The following is a 25,765-nucleotide window of genomic DNA, read 5'->3' as shown; positions in this document are numbered from 1 at the left end:
CAACTAGCGCCACAGTAATAGCGCTCTAAAATACTACTTTTGCTTTTCATTAAATGCAGTGGTGTATGAATTCACAAGAATATTACATCAGAACATCCATCTGAAATCACAACTTTTTCTGTTTTTAAGAATGAGGGCTAGTTCTAAATTTGGAGGATACGATTCACCTGCTTAATATATTAGGTGATGCCGTTTTGTAAAGGAAGGTTGAAGTTAAATGATTTTAGCCCATTTCTTAAGGAGTTTTACTTTGTAGCAGATGCAGAGAGATCTAAAGTGGGGGAGGAAAGAAGTGATCCAAGGAGAGGACTGAGGAATAAGGTTCAAAAACTGAATGAGGAGGGAAAGAAGTAGAAGACAGGATCTAAGAGGAATATGAGAATGTGAAAAGGACATCTTTTAATTTGGTGTGACTACAGTGCTTTTTCTCCAACAAGAGGAAAGCTGCTTAAGGACCCCTGAGCTTTAGGCCACTGAAAACTGTCATGAACTATGCTACAGAGGAGCCTGTGTCATCATCTGTTTTCCTTGAAGATAACATGTTACAAAACCAATCAGTCAAATGGTAATCATTTATATTCCCTTCCATCTTTAAGGGGCATGAAGTTGCCACGTAAAGAACAGTCTGGAATAGCTGGAGCCATCAGGAACAAATTAGAGTGAGAGATGGTGGTTTTAGGGTGTTCTTTTCCCAGATACATTTCTGAAATTGAGATGAGGAATTGATTTAACCTGTAAGAAAATGCTCGGGAATGGCAAGCGAATCAGAGATAACAAAGTTCTCACTCAGCGTTGCTTTAATAGCTTGTAATCGGTGTCTGATTTCAAGACAGACATTTCACAGAGAAAATGTTATGAACTCTACTTTGGAAAATTATAGTCAAGTATAGTCGTACTTCTAAAATCTATGTGTGGGTTCAATTCTTTGTGTTCTCTTTTCTGCAGCACCCTGTCCCATCTCTGGGCCTCTGCCTGGAACACATTCCCTATATGCCCTACTTCCTCTTGTCCAGCCTCAATCCTCTCACTCCCCCCCCCACCCCCGCTTTTTTCCTAGTTATCTCTTACTCTGTAAACCTCTGCTTAAGCACTACTTCCTCAGGGAGGCCTCCCCTGAGGTCATAAGAGCTCCTACCCCGTATATTTCCACTTTTGTAATCCTCACGATGCACCCTAGCTACTTGTTTAATGTCCATTTTCCCCACAGATTGTAAGTCCCATACAGACAGAACCTTCTTCTTTGTATCTCTAGTATGTGCCCTTCAAACATTACCTGAATTGACTTGGTTGTCCCAGGAATAAACATTACTTAAACATCTGGTTTTCCTACTCTGATGCAGAAGAACCACGTCCCCAGCTGTCCCATCTCCTTCTCTCTTTTTTTTTGTCCGATCTTTTTGAATAAGCTGAGTTGCAGTCAGTGACTGTGTTGGCCCAGACAGCCCCCTCCCTTGCGGGAACTGCAAATTCTTTTCCAGGCTGTTCTTTGTTTGAAATCCTGCTAAAAGTACTCAAGCTCGGCCTGACTACACAAATGATGCCACACAGACAACGGAGAATTATTCGTTTTTAAAAAATAGTGCTTCCTTTTGCTCATATGCTCGCAGCAAAGGTTGCCTGATCAATGTTATTAAAAACTCATGTCATCTTCAGGGACTCTATGGGCCCGTTCTGGGAAAATTGGTGGTCATAGGAGAAGTGTTAGATAGAGTTTGGTTTGCTATTGTTAGGGGAGAGAAGAGGACTCATGAAGCAGCCAAACCTGTCTGTTGCTGGGTTTACCTCCTCTGGAGATTCATGTGAGGCTCATCGAGAGATGCTGCCACCTGTCCAGTCCTCCAAGTCATGGGCATCTGTGGCATGAAGGGGAGGAGTCACTGATCTATGACTGGGAGAAGGTGCTTAGGCACTGCGGCTGGGTGCTCACAAGGAAAGCACATTTCACTAATGCACATTCGGTGGGTGGTTCAGGTTTTCCTGATTTTTGCCTCGGGCCACGCCGGTTTCCAGATGACAGTGTTCTAAACGTCCTTTTCTTTACCGGAGAGCTCGCGCCCTCTGGTGGTGAATGTGAAGTACAACACTACAGTCAACTTGGTTCGCTTTACCTAAAACCCTGCAGTGACTACAACGGGAATGCTTGGTGATCTTTGCCTCAATTTTGAAAGTAATCTGTTTCCAAGCATTTGTACACTAATCCTTAAGTTTCAATTTAGTGGGCATGGAGTGCCTTGCCTGGTAAGCATAAACTTGCAACTGGAAAATTTCAATCATAGCACGTTAACAGTGGTTCTCAAATTTTGACGTGCAGAAGAATCACCAGAGAAATCTGAATAAAGCTCAAGTTCCCAGCCACAGCTTCAGACCTCCTAGTTTGGCAGGCTTTGGGTTTTCCAGAAATCTGTCCATTTAAAATGAGGTCCCGATGAGGTTGACCTCTGTGACCTGCTCTGAGAAAGGCTGGCTTCAAGGCTAAGAGTATGGATTTGGAACAAAGCCCAAGTCCCGTCTCTGCCAGTAGTATAACATTGGGTATGTTCCTTAACCACTCGTAGCCTCGGTTGCTCCGTCCGTAAAAAGGCCGTGAGACTATCCAATCCATAGGGCTGTTGTAGGATAAAATGGGATCCTAATATACAAGGCTTGGCAGGATCTGGTCATGACAGTTACTCAGCACATGCCAGCTCTTATTATTTGTAGTATTAATCTTAATTAGCTGAAGCTACAGGGAAGAGGAGACCAGGGGAAGCTTGGATTTTCTGGACCAAACAGGCATTAAATCTTTGACTCTGAGGTCTCCGCAGTGAGATGCTTCCATGGATGGAGATCCACCTCCTAACTCCCAAGGACAGCCAGTGGCTGCTGACCGCACTCAGATGTTTACACCCAGGAGGACAAGTGGCACCCAGCCGGGGAGCTGCGAGGATGCTAAACAGCCTGGGCAGAAAAGTGCTTTGAGACAAAGACGCTTTAGGGCAGGGAAAGTATTTTTATACATCTTTGTACCTCCTGGGCCAGTTGGGTAAAAGAGAAGTTGGCAGCTCTCCTATATAATGATATTAAGGGAACACTTCTGTTTCTTCCTCTATAAAATGTTTGGGATTAACATATACACACTGTTATATAACAAATAGATAACCGGGACTTCCCTGGTGGTCCAGTGGTTAACACTTCACACTTCCACCACAGGGGCCACAGGTTCCATCCCTGGTCGGGGAACCTAGATACTGCATGCCGCGTGGTGCGGCCGGGAAAAAAAAAAAAAAAGATAACCCACAAGGACCTACTGTATAGCACAGGGATCTCTACTCAGTATTTTGTAATAACCTATAAGGGAAAAGAATCTGAAAAAAGAAATATGTATGTGTGTATAACTGAATCACTTTTCTGTACACATGAAACTAACAGCATTGTAAATCTATACTTCAATAAAAAATTAATGTCAAAATAAAGTAAAATAAAATGGACATGATAATATTTTCCCCAAAGTGTTCTGAAGAACAAATGAGTGAAGATATGTGTGAATCCCTTAGTGGTGATGATTGACACCAGTGGTCCTTGGAAAGTATTGTTATTTTTCCCATCCCTTCTGGTGTGAAAGTAACTGTAGTATCATTTTCAGAGACAGATATTGATTAGGAGAAGGGAAACAGATGGTTTAGATGTGTAGTGAGATTTTAGAGCACTGTTTCTGTTTTTTAAAAATCTATGTTTCCCCTGGTAAACTTAAGTCATACTTTCTTTTAATAGATATTTAAGTTTAATATGTTATATATAAAAAGTCATATATATGTGCATGTATAATATATGTATGTATGTGTGTGTACAAGCACACACATGCACACGCAGAGTTGTTGTTGTTTTATTTTCACCCACCAGGCTACCAGTCAGGAAGTTATAGAGAGCAACGTTATATAATGACTCAGCAAGTTGTGAGTCAGTGTGGATTATCTTGCTGATACCCTTTAACCCATGTTTATGTTTATCTCCTGTGTGTTTTCAAATCCTTCCGACTTACGGCATGGGTTGGCACTTCCCGCGTTAATGTGGTTCCACCCTTTCCTGGGAAGCTTACACATCCTGGTTGTCATGTCCTCGGCCGTACCACTAGAGGGAGCCACTCTGTAATGGGTGAGGTCAGCCTAACAGAAATAACGTGATCAGCCCGGTGCTGATCAGAGGCCAAGGCTACAGGTTACAGGTAACATATTTCAGATTTATTAAAAAACACATAGGTAACAAGTCAGAGCTTTGGCTAGGAATGATTTGGAAAAGAACTGAAGGCATTATTCCACAAAACATTCACAGTGTGTGCTACAGACAGAGAGCAGGGAAGTGTTCTAGAAGCATTTGCGGTGGACGATGGAGGGCCCGGCCTCGTCGTACTCCTGTTTGCTGATCCACATCTGCTGGAAGGTGGACAGAGAGGCCAGGATGGAGCCGCCAATCCAGACAGAGTATTTGCGCTCGGGAGGGGCAATGATCTGTTGGTCAGGATGAGGAAGAAGGGCCGTTAATGCGCTAGAACGGGGCCTGGGCATTCCAGCATGGTCCGAATTTGGTGACCCCTGCTGAAGCTCCGTGGGCAACAGGGACAGTCTTGGCTGTTAGATGCTGAATCCGAACCTGAACCCTAACCCATGGGGTGTGAATAAGTTGTGGATTTAAATATTCTTCAATGAGCACATTTGGTTTCCCAGCTTCCTTTTACACAATCTATTCCAAAGCATCTATGACACCCCTGCTGCATTCAGTCTACTACTGGGCAAACTGAAAGTTGGCCCCAAATCCTGCACAGCCTCCACTTAAGCCCTGACAATGTCCCCGACTTTCATAAGCTGTTCTTCAGCACTCAGCACGACACATACGCTCTGTGGACACGAACACCAGCAACTTCGAGAAGAAGTTTTGATTGTGCCAGAGCTTACCACACAGGAACTTGCTATAGACCTGATTAAGTACACTGAGATGCACTGTTTAACACAGAGGGACCCGAGCGTCCCCCACTGGGATGAACATTCCCCTGGGATAGGTCCGGGTTAGGCTGCATTGGCTGGCCCTACCCACTGCATAGGCCTGACATGTAAGGACATGTTGACATTTCTTAAATCAATGAATGGTTTAGGCTCAGAGAGCAGGGTATGTCTCCCTACAGCAACTCTAAAAATAGCTATAGTTGAGTAATTCCAAATTCCACATCAGACTTGGATACTTGGGTAGAAATGAATATGGACACTTGGGCCAACAGATAAGGTATTTCTGAAACGGTGGTGAAAGGGTTTAATTTCTGTTTATCCCTTGAGCTCTGGTTGAACATTTATTTTTAATACAAGTACGTGATATTTACTGAGCACTTATCATGTGCCGAGCACATGTACTATCTCATTTAATCCTCATAACCACTTTGAAGAGTAAGTACTGAATTACTCCCATATTCCAAATGAGGACACAGAGGCTGAGAGAGGTTTAAGTAATTGACCCTGATCACACCGGTTGGTACGTATCAGACCCAGTATGCAAACCTGGACCTCTCCCAGGTATGTTTTTGTTTTGTTTTAGAAATAACTTTTCATTTTCGTATAATTTTGGTTTTACAGAAAAGTGGTAAAGACAGTACAGAGAGTTCCTATAGACCACCCCCCACCCCCATTCAGTGTCAGTTTCCCCTAATGTCACCATCTTACTGTGCCAGGTTTTTAATGGTTTGCTCTCATCACACTGGATCTCAAAGTTCTACATTCATTTCTATTCAACACTCCAAGTTTGAAGAACTAGAAACTACCCAACTCTAGCTGGGTGTCTGTCATATACCCCCAACCTAGGTTGCTTTGTCAGCAACCCTAGCAGCTGGTTTCATGTCCCTCCCTCCGGAGTGGGAAGATGAGGTGGTAAGTGCCCATCGGAGGGGCATCCGAGAATCACAAATCCTCAGAAAACAGTCTCTCTCCTCTTAACCCGCAGAATTCCGAGCCTCTAAGGTGGAGAGAGAGCAGGCTTCCGTCTATCCCTCCCTGTTATGTTAGCTGCAGACCCTTTCAAAAATGGAGTGCAAATCACAGAGAACTTGTCTGAACACCTCTCGTGTGTGTGAACTGCCCCCAGGGGGCCCCTTCTCCTGCTCCCTGGGACGTGGATCAGAAGGTCCCAGCCTGGCCTCCTGATTTCAGAGTGATAACAGCCTTTGAGAAGTCACCAGCCACGTGTAAGTTTGCCTCCAAAGAATGATGGCCTTTTAATCTGAGTTGCTTTGACTGTCACTCAAAACTCACACAGTGTAGGGGCTCTGATGGCTCAAGGACTGAGCTTGGTCATCCTGGGGTCATGCTGCGCTTTTGAGCACTTGTATCAAAGGGTATGTCAGACGGAGAGATGAAGGTAAAATTCTAACTCCTGGCCACTGAGGTGGAGTCACATTTAGTACTGGAGGAGGAGTGTACACTATTGAATCTACAGGGTTTACGCCTCTTCAGGAATAAGTCTGGCTCATCTGTAATACTTGTAATGCTCTATACATGACATGCACTAGTTTTATGATGAGGAAAAACAACAAAATGTGTATTTTAGTGAGATATGGACACATGGGGGGCTCTACGGACCTTCACGGCAGCTGCTGAAAGTAGCTGATTGACAAGGATAAGTACAGATTAAATTTTGTACAAGATAATTCAACTTCTTTATGAACTGAACTGACCTATATCGTTTAAAGTATGGGACTTGCGGACTTTTAACCACTGCCTAGCTCTAAAACCCGTGAGTGCGTGTGACCAAGATGCAGCCTCTGAAGAGTCCTTCACCTCTTGGCTGTAGGGCTGGCATTGCCAGCAGCACACATGGGTCCGTCACGGAACTGTACCTTGATCTTCATGGTGCTGGGCGCCAGGGCCGTGATCTCCTTCTGCATGCGGTCGGCAATGCCGGGGTACATGGTGGTGCCCCCGGACAGGACGTTGTTAGCATAGAGGTCCTTCCTGATGTCAATATCGCATTTCATGATGCTGTTGTAGGTGGTTTCATGGATGCCAGCAGACTCCATCCCTGGAAAAGAGACACAGGCCATGGTCCTTGGGTGGTGAATAAAGACCAGGTTGACGTGGAAGACGATGCGAGCAACTGGATGATCTTACACTGGACCGAAGCTAGGCAGGCATGATGCTCTGGGAACCAGCCATCTCAGGACCGAAAGGTCCTCGAATGCCCCATGTCCTCCTACCTCTTGTCTAGGGAGGAAGCCCTGCCTCAGCATCTCTGGGAGGGTGGGGGGCTACAACATCATATCCCTAATTTTTAATAGACTCACTACTATAAATGATTCAAATAAGAAGCCAAGTCTTCAGATTGCCAGCAGAAGCTTCCATGCTGAGCCAATGTTGCAGCCGTTGCTCAGAACTTTCCCCAAGTCTCTCTTTGGCTGCTGCCTTGTTTTTACTCCTCAAAGCTTTATGATGCTGAATCATCCAAAAAAAAAAGCTTCCTTTTATTCGGACAAAGACTCGCTTTTCTTCAATCTTTGCAGTTTTGTGATGTAATACTAATAACGCTTAGTGATTAATTACAGCCAATATCTAATAAGCATTGAATGCTCATGTCAGCCAAGTCCTGGGCTAAGTGCCCCCCCCCCCCAGCTCGTGTAATCCTCACAGCCACCCTATGAAATAGGTACTATGACAGTCCTCATTTTATAGAGGAGGACCCTGAGACTTCAGGGTCCAAGGTCATGAATAGAGAATTAAGACTCAAACCCAGGCTCACCCCTCCCGGAGCCTGCCCTCTGTAAACAACTGTGCTAACCCGTCTCCCAAGGTCAGTGCTAACGTAGGATTGGGCATTTCCATTTTTCTCTCCCCCTATTATTCCCAAACTCAGCATTCAACCTATCCTTCCCATCCATCCATCCGGCGGCTCCACTGTGTCCTAAGCACAGAGAGTATCTGATTCTTTCACTGTAAACCACACACCAAGAATGCTTTGGGCTTGACTACAACATAGACAATGTTTTCTTAAAAAGAAAACTCCTTTTCTGGTCTCCTTAACTCTTAAAAATGTGACATTCTTTCCTTTGCCCTGGTTTAGAAATGCACTTGGTTTTGTGGCCCCTGTCACATGTCCCCACACGCAGAAGGGTGCTGGGGGCTGAGGGTTGGCTGGGTGCAGGAGGAGAGGGTGGTCTCCCCAGAAGCAGGGGCAGGGTGTGCTGCCTACCGATGAACGAGGGCTGGAACAGGGTCTCTGGGCAGCGGAACCGCTCGTTACCGATGGTGATCACCTGCCCGTCAGGCAGCTCGTAGCTCTTCTCGAGGGAAGAGGAGGACGCAGCAGTGGCCATCTCGTTTTCAAAGTCCAGGGCTACATAGCACAGTTTCTCCTTGATGTCCCGGACAATCTCACGCTCAGCTGTCAGCGAGATACAAACATGGTTTGTACAGGCGGTAAAAATCCACCTGCCCGGGCTTCCCTGGTGGCGCAGTGGTTGAGAGTCCGCCTGCCGTTGCAGGGGACATGGGTTCGTGCCCCGGTCCGGGAAGATCCCACATGCCGCGGAGCGGCTGGGCCCGTGAGCCATGGCCGCTGAGCCTGCGCATCCGGAGCCTGTGCTCCGCAACGGGAGAGGCCACAACAGTGAGAGGCCCGCGTACCACACACACACACACAAAATCCACCTGCCCTACTGCAGGCTCTCCTACAATACAGGCTCCATCCACAAAGTGTATAAGTTCGACATTACATTCCGCACCCCCAAATCCATCAGGGCAATTAAATTACAAGTCCACTGTGGAACCGCTTCTGTTCCCAGCGGAGTGCCTCACACAGAAGGTTCTTAGCAAATATTGTCTGGAAAGTTCAGGACAGGATGAAAATGAGCTGGCTAGAAACAGGCAAAGAGCAGGAAATCCTTAATACATTAACTTTTTTGCACGATTAACTAATGAATCTCCATTATAAGTGCTTTATAACAGTTTGTTATATTGGATTTTCAGTTGACCAGGAAGACGCGTGCCGAAGCGCCCCCTTAGAGGCCCCTACAGTTTCAAAAGCTCCAGAGACCCGTGTCGTCTGGGCCAGGTAGATTCTAGCTCAAACCCTTGGAAAATTCATCACCTTCCAGAAAGAGGCAGGCCCTGGCTCGGGACAAGACCCAGTTGAGAAGGCCCCAGTGGTACCTGGAAGAAGTGGGCAGGCAGACCACTTTCAGACCCCTGCCCTCTGAAGTTCTAAGCTATTGGTTCCCTCTGGGCCCCTGGGAACCTTCTGGAAGCATCTTGGAATTCTTCATAGGGAGTAGAGGAGGAACAGAATTCACTCAACTGCCTACTGCAAAAGGAGAGTTTAACATCTTCAGGGCTCAAACTTGGAGTCTAGAATAAGCCTCAGGGATGTCCAGAAACCTAAACATTTGGACAAGACCAAACTGGCCAAGGGAGGGCGGGCGGCCAGGGTCAAGGGCACTGAGGACGTCCCGACGTCTCTAGTATAGTCTGCCTCTGGGCAGCAGAACACCAGTTTATAGTCTGAAGACAAATGTGTCGCTGCCTGCGGGTTGCTATTAATAGTCACTAACAAGGGCTGCATGCCTCCTCAGGGCCAGGAATTCCACGTGCATGATCTCATTTACTACTCACAACATCCTTGTGAGAAAGGGTCTATGATTACTCCCATTTTACAGATGAAGAGGCTATGGCTTAGTGAACTTGGGCATCTAGTCCAAGGTCACACAGCTAGTGAGTGGCAGAATTGGGACCCAAGTCCTACTGAGATGTCTCCAAAGACTGCCCATCACCACGCCATACCAACTTCAGTCTCTATGTGTGAATGGAAGGAATTAAAAAATGTTCAAATGGTGCAACTCTGACTAGCTCATCATACCAGATGGTTATAACTGTTCTTCTTGAAGAAATAGTGTAATCGTTTAGCGATTTCACGTAGCAAAATACGCACTGCTTTGCCCTGGGCATTAGAATCAGGCCTTGATACCTGCAAGGCTGCCTCCCATTGTTTCCTTGGATAATCACCAAGTTCCGGAAGAACACCCCGCCCTTACACCCCCTCCCTTTATCTCCCGAAGGCCTCACCTGTGGTCACGAAGGAATAGCCTCGCTCGGTCAGGATCTTCATGAGGTAGTCGGTGAGATCTCGGCCAGCCAGGTCCAGACGCATGATGGCGTGGGGCAGGGCATAGCCCTCATAGATGGGCACATTGTGGGTAACACCATCTCCAGAGTCCAGCACAATGCCTGGGGGACAGTTGTACACAATAAAAGTCACCAGGGCAGCTGGTATGTGATCACTTACTGGTCTAGTAGAAGGGGAATCTCTAAGCCTCTTATTTGAAAGGAAGGAAGGCATTTGATAGGAGAAGTGGGGCAAGGCTGGATAAAGATAAAAAAAGAAAAGAACAGGAAGAGGGAAACAATAGGAGAAGTCCTCCTGGAAATACAAGTTAAAGGACTTAATTTTAAAGGTGAGAAGAAGACCTCTGAGGGCTGGAATTAGCCCTGTCAATTTGAACTAAACCCCAATCCATCACAACCCACATGTTTATGAACCATTAAATCCTGTAACTGATGGTGTATTTAACTGAGGCTCTCACCCCTCCCAACCACTTACCAGTTGTACGTCCAGAGGCGTAGAGGGACAGCACCGCCTGAATAGCCACGTACATGGCTGGGACATTGAAAGTCTCAAACATGATCTGCAAAGCAATTCAAAGAGCTGAGTTAGTGATGCTGCCAGTCTTACCAAGAATGCACAAGACAGCATCTTGTTGAGGAATGCAGAGGGCCCACGTGGTTCTGGGTAGAGGAAACTAAGGTGAAGGAGGGCCAGGGCAGCCTTGGTTACTGGTCAAGGAGAAATGAAGGTGTAAATGAAGAAACCATTATACCAGAGGCCTGATGGCATGGAGAGGGGGACACATGACCAGACAGGTATAAGGAGGGTCTAGCTTCTGGCCCTGGCCCTGGCCCTGAGTTGAACATGACCTGGGAGAATTCACCAAACTAACAGCTGAATAACGTGGGCTTCATTCCAGGTCTCTTGATTACAAATGGAGGAGGAGTTTGGATGAGAAGTGTTCTAAGTGTCCTCCAGTGTGAACAGCCCAGGACTTAATACTGTTATCAAAGCCAAAAGAAACAAAAGACAGCATCTATACTTCTCTGGTGTATGAAAGAGCCCCCCCCCCCTTTTTTTTTTTTTTTGGCCACGCGGCTTGCAGATCTTAGTTCCCTGACCAGGGATTGAACCCAGGCCTTCTGCAGTGAAAACTCAAGAGTCCTAACCACTGGACCGCCAGGGAATTCCCGAAAAAGGCCTTTTAAACCTGAAGCTCCGACTGGCTGAATGAGCCCTGTTCTGTGGTCTGAGGTGCGTTTAATCTGTTCCACTTTTTTATGTAGTTGCAGCCCTAGAATCTGAGGCCACTCTGGCTGCAGTGAAGGAGCCCTGATTCCTGGAAGAAAAGAACCGCCTGCTGGTAACAGAGAACCAAGTATGAATGTCAATGTGGCAGCTCACGCAGTCTAGGGACACGATTAGAACGAGAGTCCCTCCGGGTCAAGCATTAGAAATCTGTGCCCACGGAGATGCCCACAGACCACCATTTCTCCCTCTGCAAAACCCTCCCTGGTCTATTCACCAGAGTGAATATCTAGCATCATTTGCTAGACGGCCATAATTCCCAACTATATTTTTCACCATTCACAGGAAAAATAGCCCCCATAAGAAACAACATCTCTTGCTACATGAGCACTTCCCAGGCACACAGACGTTCCCCTGTAGAGAACAGCTGCTAGTGTGTTGGTGTAGCGCCTAGAACTCTTCCGAGAAAAAGACCCTGCAGTGTTTACATTTATTATTCTCCGAGGTCAAAAGATCACGGGCCAAATCCAAGCTCTGCCACTTCTAGCTGTGTGACCTTGGGACAATCACCTAATGTCCTTGAGCCTCGATTTCTTCATTTATATGATCAGCATACGAATAGCTCCTGCTTTACGTTGTTAAGATTTAAAGAGACAATGCGTATAAAATGCTTAGCCCAGTGCCTAACCATAGCAAGCATGAAATTGACACTAGGTGTGTTTATTTAGCAGTTCATCCAAACTGGAAATCTTGTCTGGCTGGTGGAATGGATGGTCTCCTGATCCAAAACTTCTGAGCTTCAGACAAGTGACAATAACGACAATAATAACTGTTTGTTGAAGGTTATCATACCAGGTACCACGAAACACATTTAGCATTTACCTCATTCATCTTCACATCAATCCTTTGAAAAATAATGTACTAATATTACTCCCAACATATGGACAAGGAAACTGAGGCTCTGAGAAACTAAGTGGATTCTTTAAAGTCACATAACTGATTAAGTGACAGATCGAGTTTTCAAACCGGGATCTGTTGGACTCCAGAACCAAAATTCCCCATTTTATGTTATCCTGCCCTTTGAAATGACTTCTCCTTAGAAGGTTTTACCCTAAACATGTCACCTTTTCAGTTAAATCTTGGAAATTTCCTGCTGCTCTTGGAACCAAGGGGCTGTTCCTGCAGTAAGGATGTCAGCGCCACCAGGATGCTCCTGGCCTTTGGAATTCTGGAAAGTTATCAGCCTGTGAGTGGACTGTTTGGTGGGCCTTCTTGCTGCTGTCCTGCACAACCCCTTTAACACAGGACTTTCCCCAGACACCAAAGTGCTGGGCCCTGGAGTGCATATTTACCTGGGTCATTTTCTCCCGGTTGGCTTTGGGGTTCAGGGGTGCCTCGGTGAGCAGGGTTGGATGCTCTTCAGGGGCAACGCGAAGCTCATTGTAGAAAGAGTGGTGCCAGATCTAGCAGGGGGACCGAGGAAAAGCACAATGATGTGACGCTGTAGGGGCACTGCAGTCCTCAAAACGCCATCAGAACGGGCTAAGGGAACCAGGTTCAAATAAAATGCTAGAAGCACGCATTATGTGTCCACCGTTTTACAGATGCAGAGACTGAAACTCAAGGACTGTAAATAACTTGCTGAGGATTCACAGCTAGTAGGTGAATGAGAAAAAACGCAAACCCAGGCCTATGAGGCAGGATGGAGTAGTGGTTAAGGGTACAGGCTCTGGCATCAAACCTGGGTTCAAATCCTGGCTTAACCACTTCTTGGTTATGTGAGCTTAGGCAAATTTTAACCCTTCTCAGCCACAATCTCTCCATGGGTAATATAAAAATAATTTGTGGGCTTCCCTGGTGGCGCAGTGGTTGAGAGTCCGCCTGCCGATGCAGGGGACACCGGTTCGTGTCCCGGTCCGGGAAGATCCCACATGCCGTGGAGTGGCTGGGCCCGTGAGCCATGGCCACTGAGCCTGCGCGTCCGGAGCCTGTGCTCCGCAACGGGAGAGGCCACAACAGTGAGAGGCCCGCATACCGAAAAAAAAAAAAAATTTGTATGTCTTTGTGAGACTTAAGTCAGGGAACCCTAGAGTCGCTATTTAGCCCAGAGTAAATGTTACTATTATTCAACAATATCTTCTTTACCCGCTATTTCCACTTTAGTTAATATTCATGGGCAAATGACTTAGAGTAGCAAGTAAAAGGACAAATGAATGAATATATGAAAGGATGAATGAAGCTGACCTAATTGCCTAATTGCCACTTTTAATATTGGAGGGAAATTTTGCTCTGCTCCATTCCCCTCTTTGTTCCCCAGGGCTGAGAGAAGCCTGCCTTGGTCAGCACACTCTGGACTTTTCGTTCATGGGCAGACATTTGGCCTTCAGGTGTTTCCAAAAAAAGCCAGTGTCTATTTCTAGCATGTCCGTGCGATGTACTTTGGACATACTTGTGTTTGCTTCACGGTTGAGCATCCTCTTTATTTTTTTTATTTTTATTTTTGAGCTGTTTCTTTTTTTAATTTAATTTTTATTTTCTATTGGAGTATAGTTGATTCACAACGTTGTGTTCGTTTCAGGTGTGCAGCAAAGTGATTCAGTTATACATATACGTATATCCATACTTTTTCAGCTTCTTTTCCCATATAGGTTATTACAGAGTATTAAGTAGAGTTCCCTGTGAGCATCCCCTTTAATCCCTGGATGCCATAAAGAGCAAACCATTGTGGAAAAGGTTCAGTTAACTAGTTATTTTTAAAAGCCTGAAAATTCTCCCCTAGCACCAGAAATATTAAATTCATTCAGAATTAAAACAAAATCAAACAAGAACTGCTAGCGAAAGCTCATACACTAATAAAAGCTAGATCGACTTTAAAGAGTGTTTATCTTATCGCAGTTACTTTGGTTTTGAATTTATTGTTTCTAGAAAGGAAATGAGACTCCTGAAAGTTCTATTCCTTTGATGGAGTAAAAGCAGCACAGTGTTCAAGAAATCAAAAAAAAAAAAAATGAAGAAAAGAAATTCTACCGATCGTATTATATACTACGGATACTCTGAAGCATCGTTTAAAAACCAACCAATCCCTCTCTCTCTCTCTCTCTCTTATTCTTCTCTCTCTCTCTCTCTCTCTCTCTCTCTCTTATTCTTCTCTCTCTCTCTCTCTTATTCTTCTCTCTCTCTCTGTCTTATTCTTTTCTCTCTCTCTGTCTTATTCTTCTCTCTTTCTCTCTCTCTCTCTCTCTCTCTCTCTCAAAGACCCTTTGAATTTAAATTTTAAAAATTATGGAATGCGTTATTTGTTCCAAGGATCTTTCTCCAGGTGCGTCCCTCTGAGACGCTGCCAGCTCCATGGAGAATCTCTTAAAAGAGTATTTTCCTACTATTAATATCTTCTTCACAGTGAAAACTGCAGTCTTAACCAAATCCAGAATCTTAGACTCAGTAAACCTAAGGAAACACAATTTTTGTAGAGAAGCAGAAGTTTCAGCATTATTACTGATAAATCCTAGCAACACTATTTTCTTTTACACTAGTGGGAGAGAGAGAGAGAGAGAGTGTGTGTGTGTGTATGGAGGTGACAGATATATAAAAGTCCAGATGTTCTGGTTCTAATATATTTGCTGCATTTAAAAAATTTAAGTCACTTTCTCATTATTTCTTCTGCTTTTTCTCTGATCACTTGTGTTTCCATAATGCCTAATAACAAACATCAAAATCCTAGGATTTAACTCTTCTCCTCATTAGCTCTTCTATATGGGTCTGGGAGATAAAGACTTCACTTAAGGCAACACAGGGAGATACTTTTAAAAATATTTATTTAAAAATTTTTGTCATGTGCTTGGGCTTCAATATGTTGAGGAACATTCAGGAATGTATGAATGTATAGCTTTCTATAGTGAAAACTAAAAATATATATATATATATTTTAAATGTTCGGGGTGAGTTAATGAAAAACTTTCAAGAATGGGTGGGTGAAGGCAACCCTTTGTTCTCCTGCCTGCTACTCATATAATGCTTGTCCTCGGAGGGCAAGCCAGTGGACTGAGCAAGTCTATTAATACCCACCATTGTCTAAGGGCTACTGTTCTCATCTGCAGAGCTAGCTCACTCTAATTGGTTTATAAACCCTGTTAGGCAAAGGATTTGCTTTTTTTTTTTAATTTAAAGAAACAGTTCAGGATTTTCTTTTTTCCAGTTAGTAATAATCTAGAAGGAACATCAACAAGTAAAGTACAATTGGGCAAAGTGAGCCAGTTCTTTTCCTCAGCAGTAGCAAGATGTTTGGAAACAGGAGCCCCAGGAATTATGCATGAATCTCCCGGTACCTTCTCCATGTCGTCCCAGTTGGTAATGATGCCGTGTTCTATCGGGTACTTCAGGGTCAGGATTCCTCTTTTGCTTTGTGCTTCATCACCCACGTAGCTGTCTTTTTGTCCCATTCCCACCATCACCCCCTAAAAAAGGTTCAACACATCACGAGCCAGCCTCTCTCAGAACTTGTGAACTGATTACAGTCCAAACACAAAGGGTTAAATCATTGCGATAGAAAGTTCCTTCGGGTACCAACAATGATTTGCTGAATCCTACTGTCACTAAGTTCTTACGAAACAGCCTTAGTTGATTGGAAACAGGCCTGACTAGTTCTCTCAAATAGCAGAGAACCCTGGGGGTAAGGCAACTTTGTGTCATTTATCTTCTACATCCCTTGATGAGCTCCCTTAGGGCAAAGATTGTATCTGTCTTGTTCTCCACTATGACAAATTGCCTGGCACACATTCGGCACTCAATCATTATTTGTTGAATGGATATGTAAAATTTTACATATTAGTTAAATGGCATTTTGCCCCTTATAAATCCTTTAAACTGTACTTTTGAACTTGCCACCTACCCAAGAGTATATCTAACCGTTATGAGCAAAAACATTTTTTCTACAAATGATCACTCTGTGCTTGATTTCTCATAGATAAATTCATACCAATCAACACTGACATCTGCCTAAAGTAGTGGGATGTATTTTTTAATCATTATGGTGAAGCTTTAAAAAAGAGAGAATTCTCATTACTAAAATTTAAAATTGCACTGGAGTGACTTAAAATTGCAAAACAGTCGTGGCTACTATAGTTCCATAAGTAGTGATTTATGCAAAATATCTCCATTCCAGAAGTTCAACAAAGGGACAGAGTTCATTCATGGGGAGAGGCTTCTATTTTTTGCTCTTGTGAATCTATGCCAAACTGAAAGCTTAAATATCAATCAGATAGGCTCCATGTGCAAAATACATTTCTGCTGTGAAGGAGAATTTCTGAGATGAAACTCTAAGTTTTTACCCTGTGGCTGCCATCAACATTTTGTTTCTACATAATGCTATGTAAAATTACCGTGTGGCTGTCCACATGTATTTTGTTGACAGCTAACAGATGGAAAATTACATTTGGTAACAATGCTGATTTTCATCTAACATCAGGTTCTGTGAGAGTGAGTGACCTGGGCTTTTATTTTAGTTTCTTTCCAAAGAGTAGCTATGGAATACATCAGATAACTCATAAATATTTCTGATGCTGATGACAATGATTACATTTAGACAAAAAGGATTTATGAAAAAGGGTCAGTCTTTGTATCTGATAGACACCCAATAGAGAATCTATCAACATCGTGTATTAAATTGGCACTTATTTCTAGACGTCAATCATCAGAGGTACATTTTTAACATGGTTACATAATTCCCGGGCAGAGAGCAACAGACAATCTATGAATACCCATAGCGGGTACCAGAGACATAGAGGGACCAAATCTATAGCCTTGTTTCTCTCTGTTCCAGAGAAAATTTTCCTCACCTGATGTCTGGGACGTCCCACAATGGACGGGAAAACAGCCCTGGGAGCATCGTCCCCAGCAAAGCCAGCCTTACAGAGCCCAGAGCCATTGTCACACACCAGGGCGGTGCTGTCCTCTTCTTCACACATCTTGGCTGGAGCTGCGACACGGGGTCCTGCAGGGAACAGGGAGGAAGCCACCCCGCTGTTATCCAACAGTCTTGGCACTTAACCTGACCACTCCCACCTTCCAGGCTGGGTTGAGACCCCTCCTGTGCACTCCTAGAGCGCCTTCTGCTGATTCTTATCTAACACAGCATTTATCTCAAAGTACTTTCATTAGACTGAAAACGTTTTATAACTAAAACTCTGATTTCCACGTTCATACGACAGGTCTCTAGCACCGTGGCTGGCACGTCACATGTGCTCACAAGCACTTTAAAGACTGACTAAGTAAGTGAATGAATGAACTACTGCAGAGCACATATGGAATATCAGACCATGAGATCAGATATTCACAGGGACAAGTCATTTGTTAAAGAAGTATCTGGAATTTGCTGTCTGTATCCAACCATCTTCACATTTTTCTAGGTATGTTATAACTTCAAATTTTTTTCAAAAACGTAGATTTTGAGGAATGGGCAGCATGTGAAAATTTGGATATATTGAGACATTTAATGTAAAATGTTTAAAAGAAAATTCTCTTTTGGATCCTGAAGACTTTAAATTTTACCCTTGGAAAAACATTAGAACCAATCAAAACTTTCTAAGAAGGTGCTTTAAATTTTAGGGACCACAGTTATTCCATTAATAAAAACCACTGCTACCCTGTAAGTCCAACAAGTCAGGATGAATCCAAAACCTTACACATCATGCAGTAGAATGCTTTGCTGCCATTAAAAAAGATAACTAAAAGGATAAGTTACAGGTATATTCTTAGGTGATACTAGGTTAGAGAAATTAACATTGTACGATCCCATTAAAAATGTATTTTTATGCACTAGAAGAAGATTAATCATATTTACCATGATGTTGATGGGGGTTCTTTGTGAAGTGGTGGGTTTTCTAGGTGTTTTAAATGATCATCCCTGGGTTCTGTAATATTTTCTAAATAAATTGAGCGTGTATTCTTTTAGTAAGAAAGCAATATTTCAAATATCCCATTGTTAAGCTTGTATCCTACGGCAAAATTTGGAAGGCTGGAGCACAAGTAACAACTTAGAGATCTGGGAAATCGAAGGCTTATTAGAGAACGTTTTCATTTAATGCCCTCGTTTCTCAAATGAGAAAACTCAGGGGAAGTGATTTGCTCAAGGGCGCAAAGGGCCTTACGGGCAAAGTTGAACCAGAGATCAGGTCCCCTTGGCTACCCTTCAGCTTTCAATCTAGACCCCTTCCCTTTTCTAAGCAGAATTAGGTGAAAAATAGTTTTTAAAGAGAAGGACACCCAGAGTTCTCTGCCTGACTTTGAGATGATAGGATTTAAGGTTCAGGAAGAGTCTTCTAAGTTGGTGAACTCATTGCACCCCCAGGCCTAGATATAAAAGGCAACTCTTTTAAGGAAATTTCTGGGACCTAAGAAAAGAAAAAAAAGCTATTACAGTTTGAGTTGGGCCAGACCATTCCCATGAAACCAATGCTCTGTCTTTCCAAATGCCTAGAACTTCCACGGCAGTGTCTCATACAACATAACCCTTCGCAAAGAGCATGAACCTCAACTGAGAGAACATATCTTAAAATCCAGGACATGTACTATTATCGCCAACTGACAAACCAGGGAATCAAGACTCAAGTTGGAACGATTTGTCCAAGATCCCAAAACTGGCAGAGTTAGGACACTAAAAATCACAGCACGTGATGATTATGGGCTTGGATCCTGGAGTCTCACTCTGGACGTGAGTGTGGCCTTCACTGCTTAGAATCCATGTGACTTAGTCAGTTATGTAACATCTCTAAATCAGTTTCTTTATCTATGAAACAGCGGTAAAATCTGTATGTAGCCCATAGAGTTCTTATGGGGATTAGATTTTCTAAAAGGCATTAAAAATAATTTATGGTGGCATATACATTATGCATAAATATTATTTTAAAATTTTTAGCATCATTATGTGATGATTATCATTACCCAGATCTTTTTACTTCTAGTCTTTGCTTTCTCTCCACACTCCCTCTAGGCCTACCACAGAAACCTTCAACTTGTGGACTCTACTTGTGAGAATGGAAAATGAGGTTTATCAATGGCCTACGCTTTCTTTTCCCACCCTTCCCTTCCCTTTCCAGACACTGAATTCTGTTTGGCAGTCATGTGATTTGGCTTCCTTCCTAGCAGATTAAGAAGCAAAAAGAGAGATGAGAAATGTAAGAGAGAGAAGGCGGAAAAGCAGTCGGCGTCGGAGGCATGTGTCAGAGGCTGTCAGCACTGGACCAGCAGCCTCTCTGGATGTGCTAAGCAGACTCGCCAAAACAAAAGTAAGGGCTGAAAACAGGATAAAATATTTGGAATTAGGAGGCTCTAAAAATGTGATGGTGTGGTCACTATGAATACACATGTCCTTAGTAACCCTTTCCTGGGGCAGGAAGGGTTTGGGGGAGTGTTAGAATGCACTGCAGACAAAGTAGACTTAACGCTCAGATCAGCAAGCCTGCAGAAAATAAAAAGATCTCAACATTTGGTAAATGTGTTTTTATTTGGCAAAAAAAGAAAGAAAGAAAACGTCCAGGAAGAATTTTAAAATCTCTTAAAGGAGCACTGTCGTTAGAGAAATCTGTGTCCCCAGAAAGAACCCAGCTCAGTGGTTTGCAACTCTTACCTAACCTGATGAGCAGCTGGGTTTGGAGCAAAGCATTTCCTAATTAGGTAAAACACACTCGAATGTCTGCTTTTGGAACAGCACCTGGGTCAGGGAGTTTGCTCTAACCGACTCGAGTGCATCTTGTGCCAAAAATGAGGAGTTAGTGGGAGGGGAACGCTCCAGGTCCCAGCTCGACAGTCTTGAAACACAAACCATATTTAGTCATGAATCACAAAATGGAAGGAAAATCTCAGTGTGAAAACTCCAGTCCAGGCTGAAGCTGCCAACTGTTGATTTACAGCAAAGAGCAGCCTGTGGTGGCAGGGCTGGCGCCCAGGTCCCGCCCGGCTGAGAAATGCAAACCAGACATCGCACAGGCTGAGACGCAAACAGCTGTCAGACGCACACCCGGCTCCCTCTCTCTTTATTCACAAAGATTCAGCGGGGCGCCTGCTGCGCTCTGCTGCAGATGACCAACCAACCGAGACGCATATATCTTTTTTTTTTTTTAACATCTTTATTGGAGTATAATTGCTTTACAATGGTGTGTTAGTTTCTGCTTTAGAACAAAGTGAAGCAGTTATACATCTACATATGTTCCCATATCTCTTCCCTCCTGCGTGTCCCTCCCTCCCACCCTCCCTATCCCACCCCTCTAGGTGGTCACAAAGCACCGAGCTGATCTCCCTGTGCTATGTGGCTGCTTCCCACTAGGTATCTATTTTACGTTTGGTAGTGTATATATGTCCATGCCACTCTCTCACTTTGTCCCAGCTTACCCTTCCCACTCCCCGTGTCCTCAAGTCCATTCTCTAGTAGGTCTGTGTCTTTATTCCCGTCTTACCCCTAGGTTCTTCATGACCTTTTTTTTCTTTCTTAGATTCCATATATCTATGTGTTAGCATACGGTATTTGTTTTTCTCTTTCTGACTTACTTCACTGAGACGCGTATATCTTGAAGTGTAAGCTCACAGTTACACTCAAGAGACTTTCCCACAGAAGACACTCCCAATGAGAGCCAGAGGAGCCCAGATGCAAATACACAAAGAGCCAATATCAAAGGCTAGGCAACCTCGGTTCAATTCTAAAATCCACTTCCAGACACCGTAGCTGCACCAAAAGTACAGTCCAGTGAGAAATCCCCACACCAAATCTGAACCACAAGCAGATACTGGAGTTTCCAGTGCCTAAATATAAATCATCATGTAACTTACTGCAGACAGCTTGACTGCGTCTCTGAAATGCACTGCAAGACCCGGGCAGTTGGTTTAGTATAAACAGATGTTGCAGGTGACACACATAGATTTCATTCCATCTTGCTCTCCCCACCCTTTCCCACACCAGGCTGCGTCTTAGCTTGGATTTTAAGGTTAGATAATTAGAGCTAAAAGCTACGATCGTGTTAGTAGTACAACCTTCATTCAAAACTTTCAGAGTGTGTGAGCCTGGCCAAAATCCCCAGAGATGACATCTGATTATGCTGGGGAATGTCAGAGCCTCTGGGATCTAAGTCACATCCCTGGGCCGGTGCCACTTACCCTGAAAGTGCTCGCTGGGCTCCTCTCCTCTGGCTGGTGTTCGGGGAAGCTGAACGCTGAAGGGTTATATAGCTCCTTGGTCTGCTCCCCTCCCACTTGCTTCCCAAACAAGGAACAAAGACAGGCTTCAGCCCTCCGTTCAGTCTAACACAACCATATAGGGACCTCAGCACAAAACTCTCTAATCTGGGTGGCCGGAGGTCTGGGTCTCTTCCACCGCATTCCACTGCTCTGCTCATGAAAAGGCAGGCAGCTCAGCTGCCTGTGGGAGATAAACACCCCAAGCCTTCAGAACAATTGCTGAAATGCCCAGAGATACTGAGTGAGCCTCATGGGGCAGATGCAGGCATGGTTCGCACATTCCTCAGGAGATGCCAAAAGGCTGTCTTGCTAGCATTTCGGGTCATTTCCTCATGAACCAAGCACAGAAAGAAGCTGCCTCTGAGGAGCAGGGACTTTTAAAAATTCCCCTTAAAACGGGGTCTGCAATGAAGAAAGAGATGCTGCAATGGTCCATAAGTTTAGAGAGGGAGTGAGAACTTTGTGGTCGTCAGTGCTGGGTTTATGAATCAAGTCTGGGGCGGGGCGGGGGGTGATGGAAGTAGGAATTGAAGTGGAGACAGGTTTGAAGGCCCGTGTTTTCACAGAGGCGCTTGGAAGTCAGCACGACCTTGACCATTTTGGTGCCCTGGTTCATTAGCTGTGTCTGCTAATTTGTCCTGAGCGATGTAGCAGCATGATAGGGGCTGTCCTTCAAGCAGAGTCCATGCAGGCACCTGTCACAGAAGCAGTCTGAGAGCAAAGGGCGTGTTTAAGGGAAGCCTCTCTGAGCCTCCTCTTGCCCCGCTGATGCACCTGACAGGTGACAGATAACAGGTGACCCAGGCATTCCTCAGAGGAAGGTAGTGAGTAAACACCAGTCTGACCTTAAGCTCTCATTCCCAGGTGACAACAAATAACTTCAATGGTTTTACATTTGCCTGTTCCTCTTTGCCAAGCCAAGGTTCTAACTAAACTCATGGTAGAAATATTTTTGACAGCTACCATGAGCATTTCTGCTGACATATGAGAAAAATCCCAGGATGAATGTCTCTGTTTTACGGCTGTGGCCAGCCCTTCACTCATGTTACTGTGTCTGACCCATTTGATTTATGGTACACACACACGCGCACACACACACACATTTATCTTTGAGAAATTGCACCATTGATGATTATGTAATTTTATATGGCTTAAGACTAAATGATAACAGATTGCTCTGTATTTTTCAAGGATTTGTCAACCGTTTCTAGTTTTTGTCAACCAGAAAACACAATTGTGTGAATGTTCAAACTTGAAGACTATGCAATATAACATAAAGTTGGGCATTTGGAATTAATCTAGTGGTTTTTATCACAGGGAACACGTGAAGCAAAAATTCCATATTTTCTTCATTGGGAGGGCAATTTGAGCAGAGGTAGGATCCTGCCTCCTCCCACTTCTGTCTCAAGCAGTGTCTGTGTAGTCCCTGACAGTTTATGTAGTGAATGTTTCTTTAAATACCGAAAATAAGAGCTTTGATGTTCACCCTCCTGATTCTTATGTCATTTTCTCCCTTGATTCTACCAGTGTGCATTCACAGCCCTGATAGCAATCAGACTATGACGACACGAACAGACATACTAGACGATGATTCAGGTTCAGTTTTTCTTACAAGTTTTTTTTCCTTTTTCCTTCCTTCCTTCTTTTTTTTTTTTTTTTTTTTTTTTCGGTACGCGGGCCTCTCACTGTTGTGGCCTCTCCCGTTGCGGAGCACAGGCTCCGGACGCGCAGGCTCAGCGGCCATGACTCACGGGCCCAGCCACTCCGCGGCATGTGGGATCTTCCCGGACCGGGGCACGAACCCGTGTCCCCTGCATCGGCAGGCGGACTCTCAACCACTGCGCCACCAAGGAAGCCCCTTTCCTTCTTTTTGAAAATTTATGACACTAACCAGGGAGGACCTCTAACTGAAAATAAATTTCTGAACCAGTGATTAAATGGTCTCATTGTCTGGGTTTGAGATTTATACTTTCATATCCCATCCAAGCCTCCTCAGTGAGAGAAAACAGCACTGGATGAGTATGTGTGTGTGTACAGAGACATCTCCAGTCAAGTGGCCAGATATCTTCTGGAGCTCTCAGCCATGTATCCAAGAAGTTATGGAGCAATTAGAAAAACAGTAGTGTCTGATGACTTGGTTGCCATTCAGGAAAACTATAAAATAAATTCCAGGCTATAAGCACATTCAAGAATCATACCCAGACGTGTGCTTCTACAAACAGCACACACCATCTTGGTAGCATTATCCAATGATGATTTATTGTAAATTCCTAGAGATCTGGGACAATTTTAATCCTCAGTCCAGAGCTGAGTAAGCAGTGAGTGCTCACTAATTGCCTAATGATTTCTTGATTAATCTTTACCCCCAGTACCATGTGGATTTCACTTGGCCGTGTCAGTATTGGCAAACAGCCATATAATATGGATGTCTGGCAAGGAAAATGATTTTCTGCTGCAGTTGAAAATTTGGGCTGTAGAAATTGTTTTCTCTAGACTGATCACACTCATTAACTATTTTGTTCAGCTCATAGAAATCATTTTGCCTGAGGAGACTCAGTGAGAGCAAGGCATCCTTTCTGTTTCTAATTCTCAGAATTCTCCAGGTTCTGGAATTGTCAGAATCAAAGGCTGAGTTCTCCTAAGACAGCCCCAGCAGACAAACTCACCCAGCCCATGCTGGTACAATGGCCATTCCAGCCACATCTGCAGGGATTTGCTGGACTCCGTTCTGTTCTTTGCTTGAGCAAATCAGAAGTTTTTTATTGCTAATTTGATCTGACACCTCCTATGGGAAGGTAAATGCAGGTATTTGGGGGATATGCTAATACTCAGTAGATGGTGTTTATTTTCACAGTGCTCTTATTTATTTCAAAATCTGAGAAGTTTGAAGGAATGTCCCATAAGAGAAGACACTTGGCACACTAAATGTGAGAGAAACAACCTGAAGCATAAGGAGGAAATGCAGTGAAAATCAGCCTTCAGTCCTTGTCTTTGTACAAAGGCAAAAAATTTTAGAGCAATACACAAGGGATTTTGATTCAGAGTTCAAGTTCTAGAGCTACCACTAGCTCTGTGTCCTCTCTCTCTCTCTCTCTCTCTCCCTTTCTAAAAACCTTTTTATTATGTATTGGAGTACAGTTGATTAACAATGTTATGTCAGTTTCAGGTGTACAACCAAGTGATTCAGTTATACATATACATGTATCTATTCTTTTTCAAATTCTTTTCCCAGTTAGGTTGTTACAGAATACTAGGCAGAGTTCCCTGTGCTATACAGTAGATCCTTGTTGGCTATCCATTTTAAATACAGCAGTGTGTACATGTCAATCTCAAACTCCCTAACTATCCCTCCCCCCGCACCAGCTTTCCCCCCTGGTAACCATAACGTGTCCTCGCTCTGACTCTTAGATTTCTTATATGAAAATAGGGTTAATAATCATATCTTATCACAAGGTGGTAGTGGGATGTGAAGAGTTAATAAATGAGAAGTGCCTGGAATACTGCCTCGCCCGTGGGGAATACTATGGGATTATTAGCTATTATTATCATCCAGTGTTCTATGAGCGAAAGTTAGATCTAGAGGTGAGACAGTTTATCAGACAAAAAAACAAGCACAGACTTAAACGTTTAACCAAAAGAATGTGACACTCTGTGTTAGTTTCCTTTTGCTGCTTTACCAAATTGCAACAAACCTGCTACAAACAACAAAATTTATTATATTACAGATCTTGAGGTCAGAAGTCCAAAATAGGTTTCACTGGTTTAAAATCAAGATAGTTATCTTTCTTCTGGAAGCTCTGGGGGAGAATGTGTTTTCTTGTCGTTTCTATTCTAGGGGCCGCTGCATTTCTTGGCTCGTGGCCCCTTCCCCTAACTTCAAAGCCAGCTTTGTAGCATCTTCAAATCTCTCTTTCTGACTCTGACCATCCTGCCTCCCTCTTAGAAGGACCTTTGTGATTACATTGGGCCCTGCTGGATAATCCAGGGTAATCTTCATATTTTAAGATGATTAACTTAATCACATCTGCAAATTCACAGGTTTGGGGGATTAGGATATGGACGTGTTGGGGAGGCCATTATTCTGCATATCATATATGTTTATTCAATCACACACAAATGTATTTCCTGTTGCACATCAATACATTTGTAACAGTTTCTCAGATAGAAAGAAAATTTCCACCAATGG

General features: G+C 43.9%; 1 protein-coding gene across 1 annotated transcript; it reads right to left on the bottom strand.

The window, feature by feature from the left end:
* Positions 1–4,195: 4,195 nt before the first annotated feature.
* ACTA2 (actin alpha 2, smooth muscle) lies at positions 4,196–21,614 on the bottom strand. The gene is made up of 9 exons (XM_004322004.4): positions 21,499–21,614; positions 17,190–17,344; positions 15,681–15,809; positions 12,708–12,818; positions 10,603–10,687; positions 10,068–10,229; positions 8,200–8,391; positions 6,854–7,035; positions 4,196–4,484 (listed from the first exon to the last, which is right to left on the bottom strand). The coding sequence occupies exons 2-9, from the start codon at positions 17,316–17,318 to the stop codon at positions 4,341–4,343; spliced, it is 1,134 nt and encodes a 377-aa protein (XP_004322052.1). The 5' UTR covers positions 17,319–17,344; positions 21,499–21,614; the 3' UTR covers positions 4,196–4,340.
* Between the last annotated feature and the right edge of the window lie 4,151 nt (positions 21,615–25,765).

This window comes from Tursiops truncatus, chromosome 16, assembly GCF_011762595.2.
Source record: "Tursiops truncatus isolate mTurTru1 chromosome 16, mTurTru1.mat.Y, whole genome shotgun sequence".
Classification (NCBI taxonomy): Eukaryota; Metazoa; Chordata; class Mammalia; order Artiodactyla; family Delphinidae; genus Tursiops; species Tursiops truncatus.
Note: the sequence above shows the minus strand (reverse complement) of the source record. Positions and strands in the feature narration are given on the sequence as shown.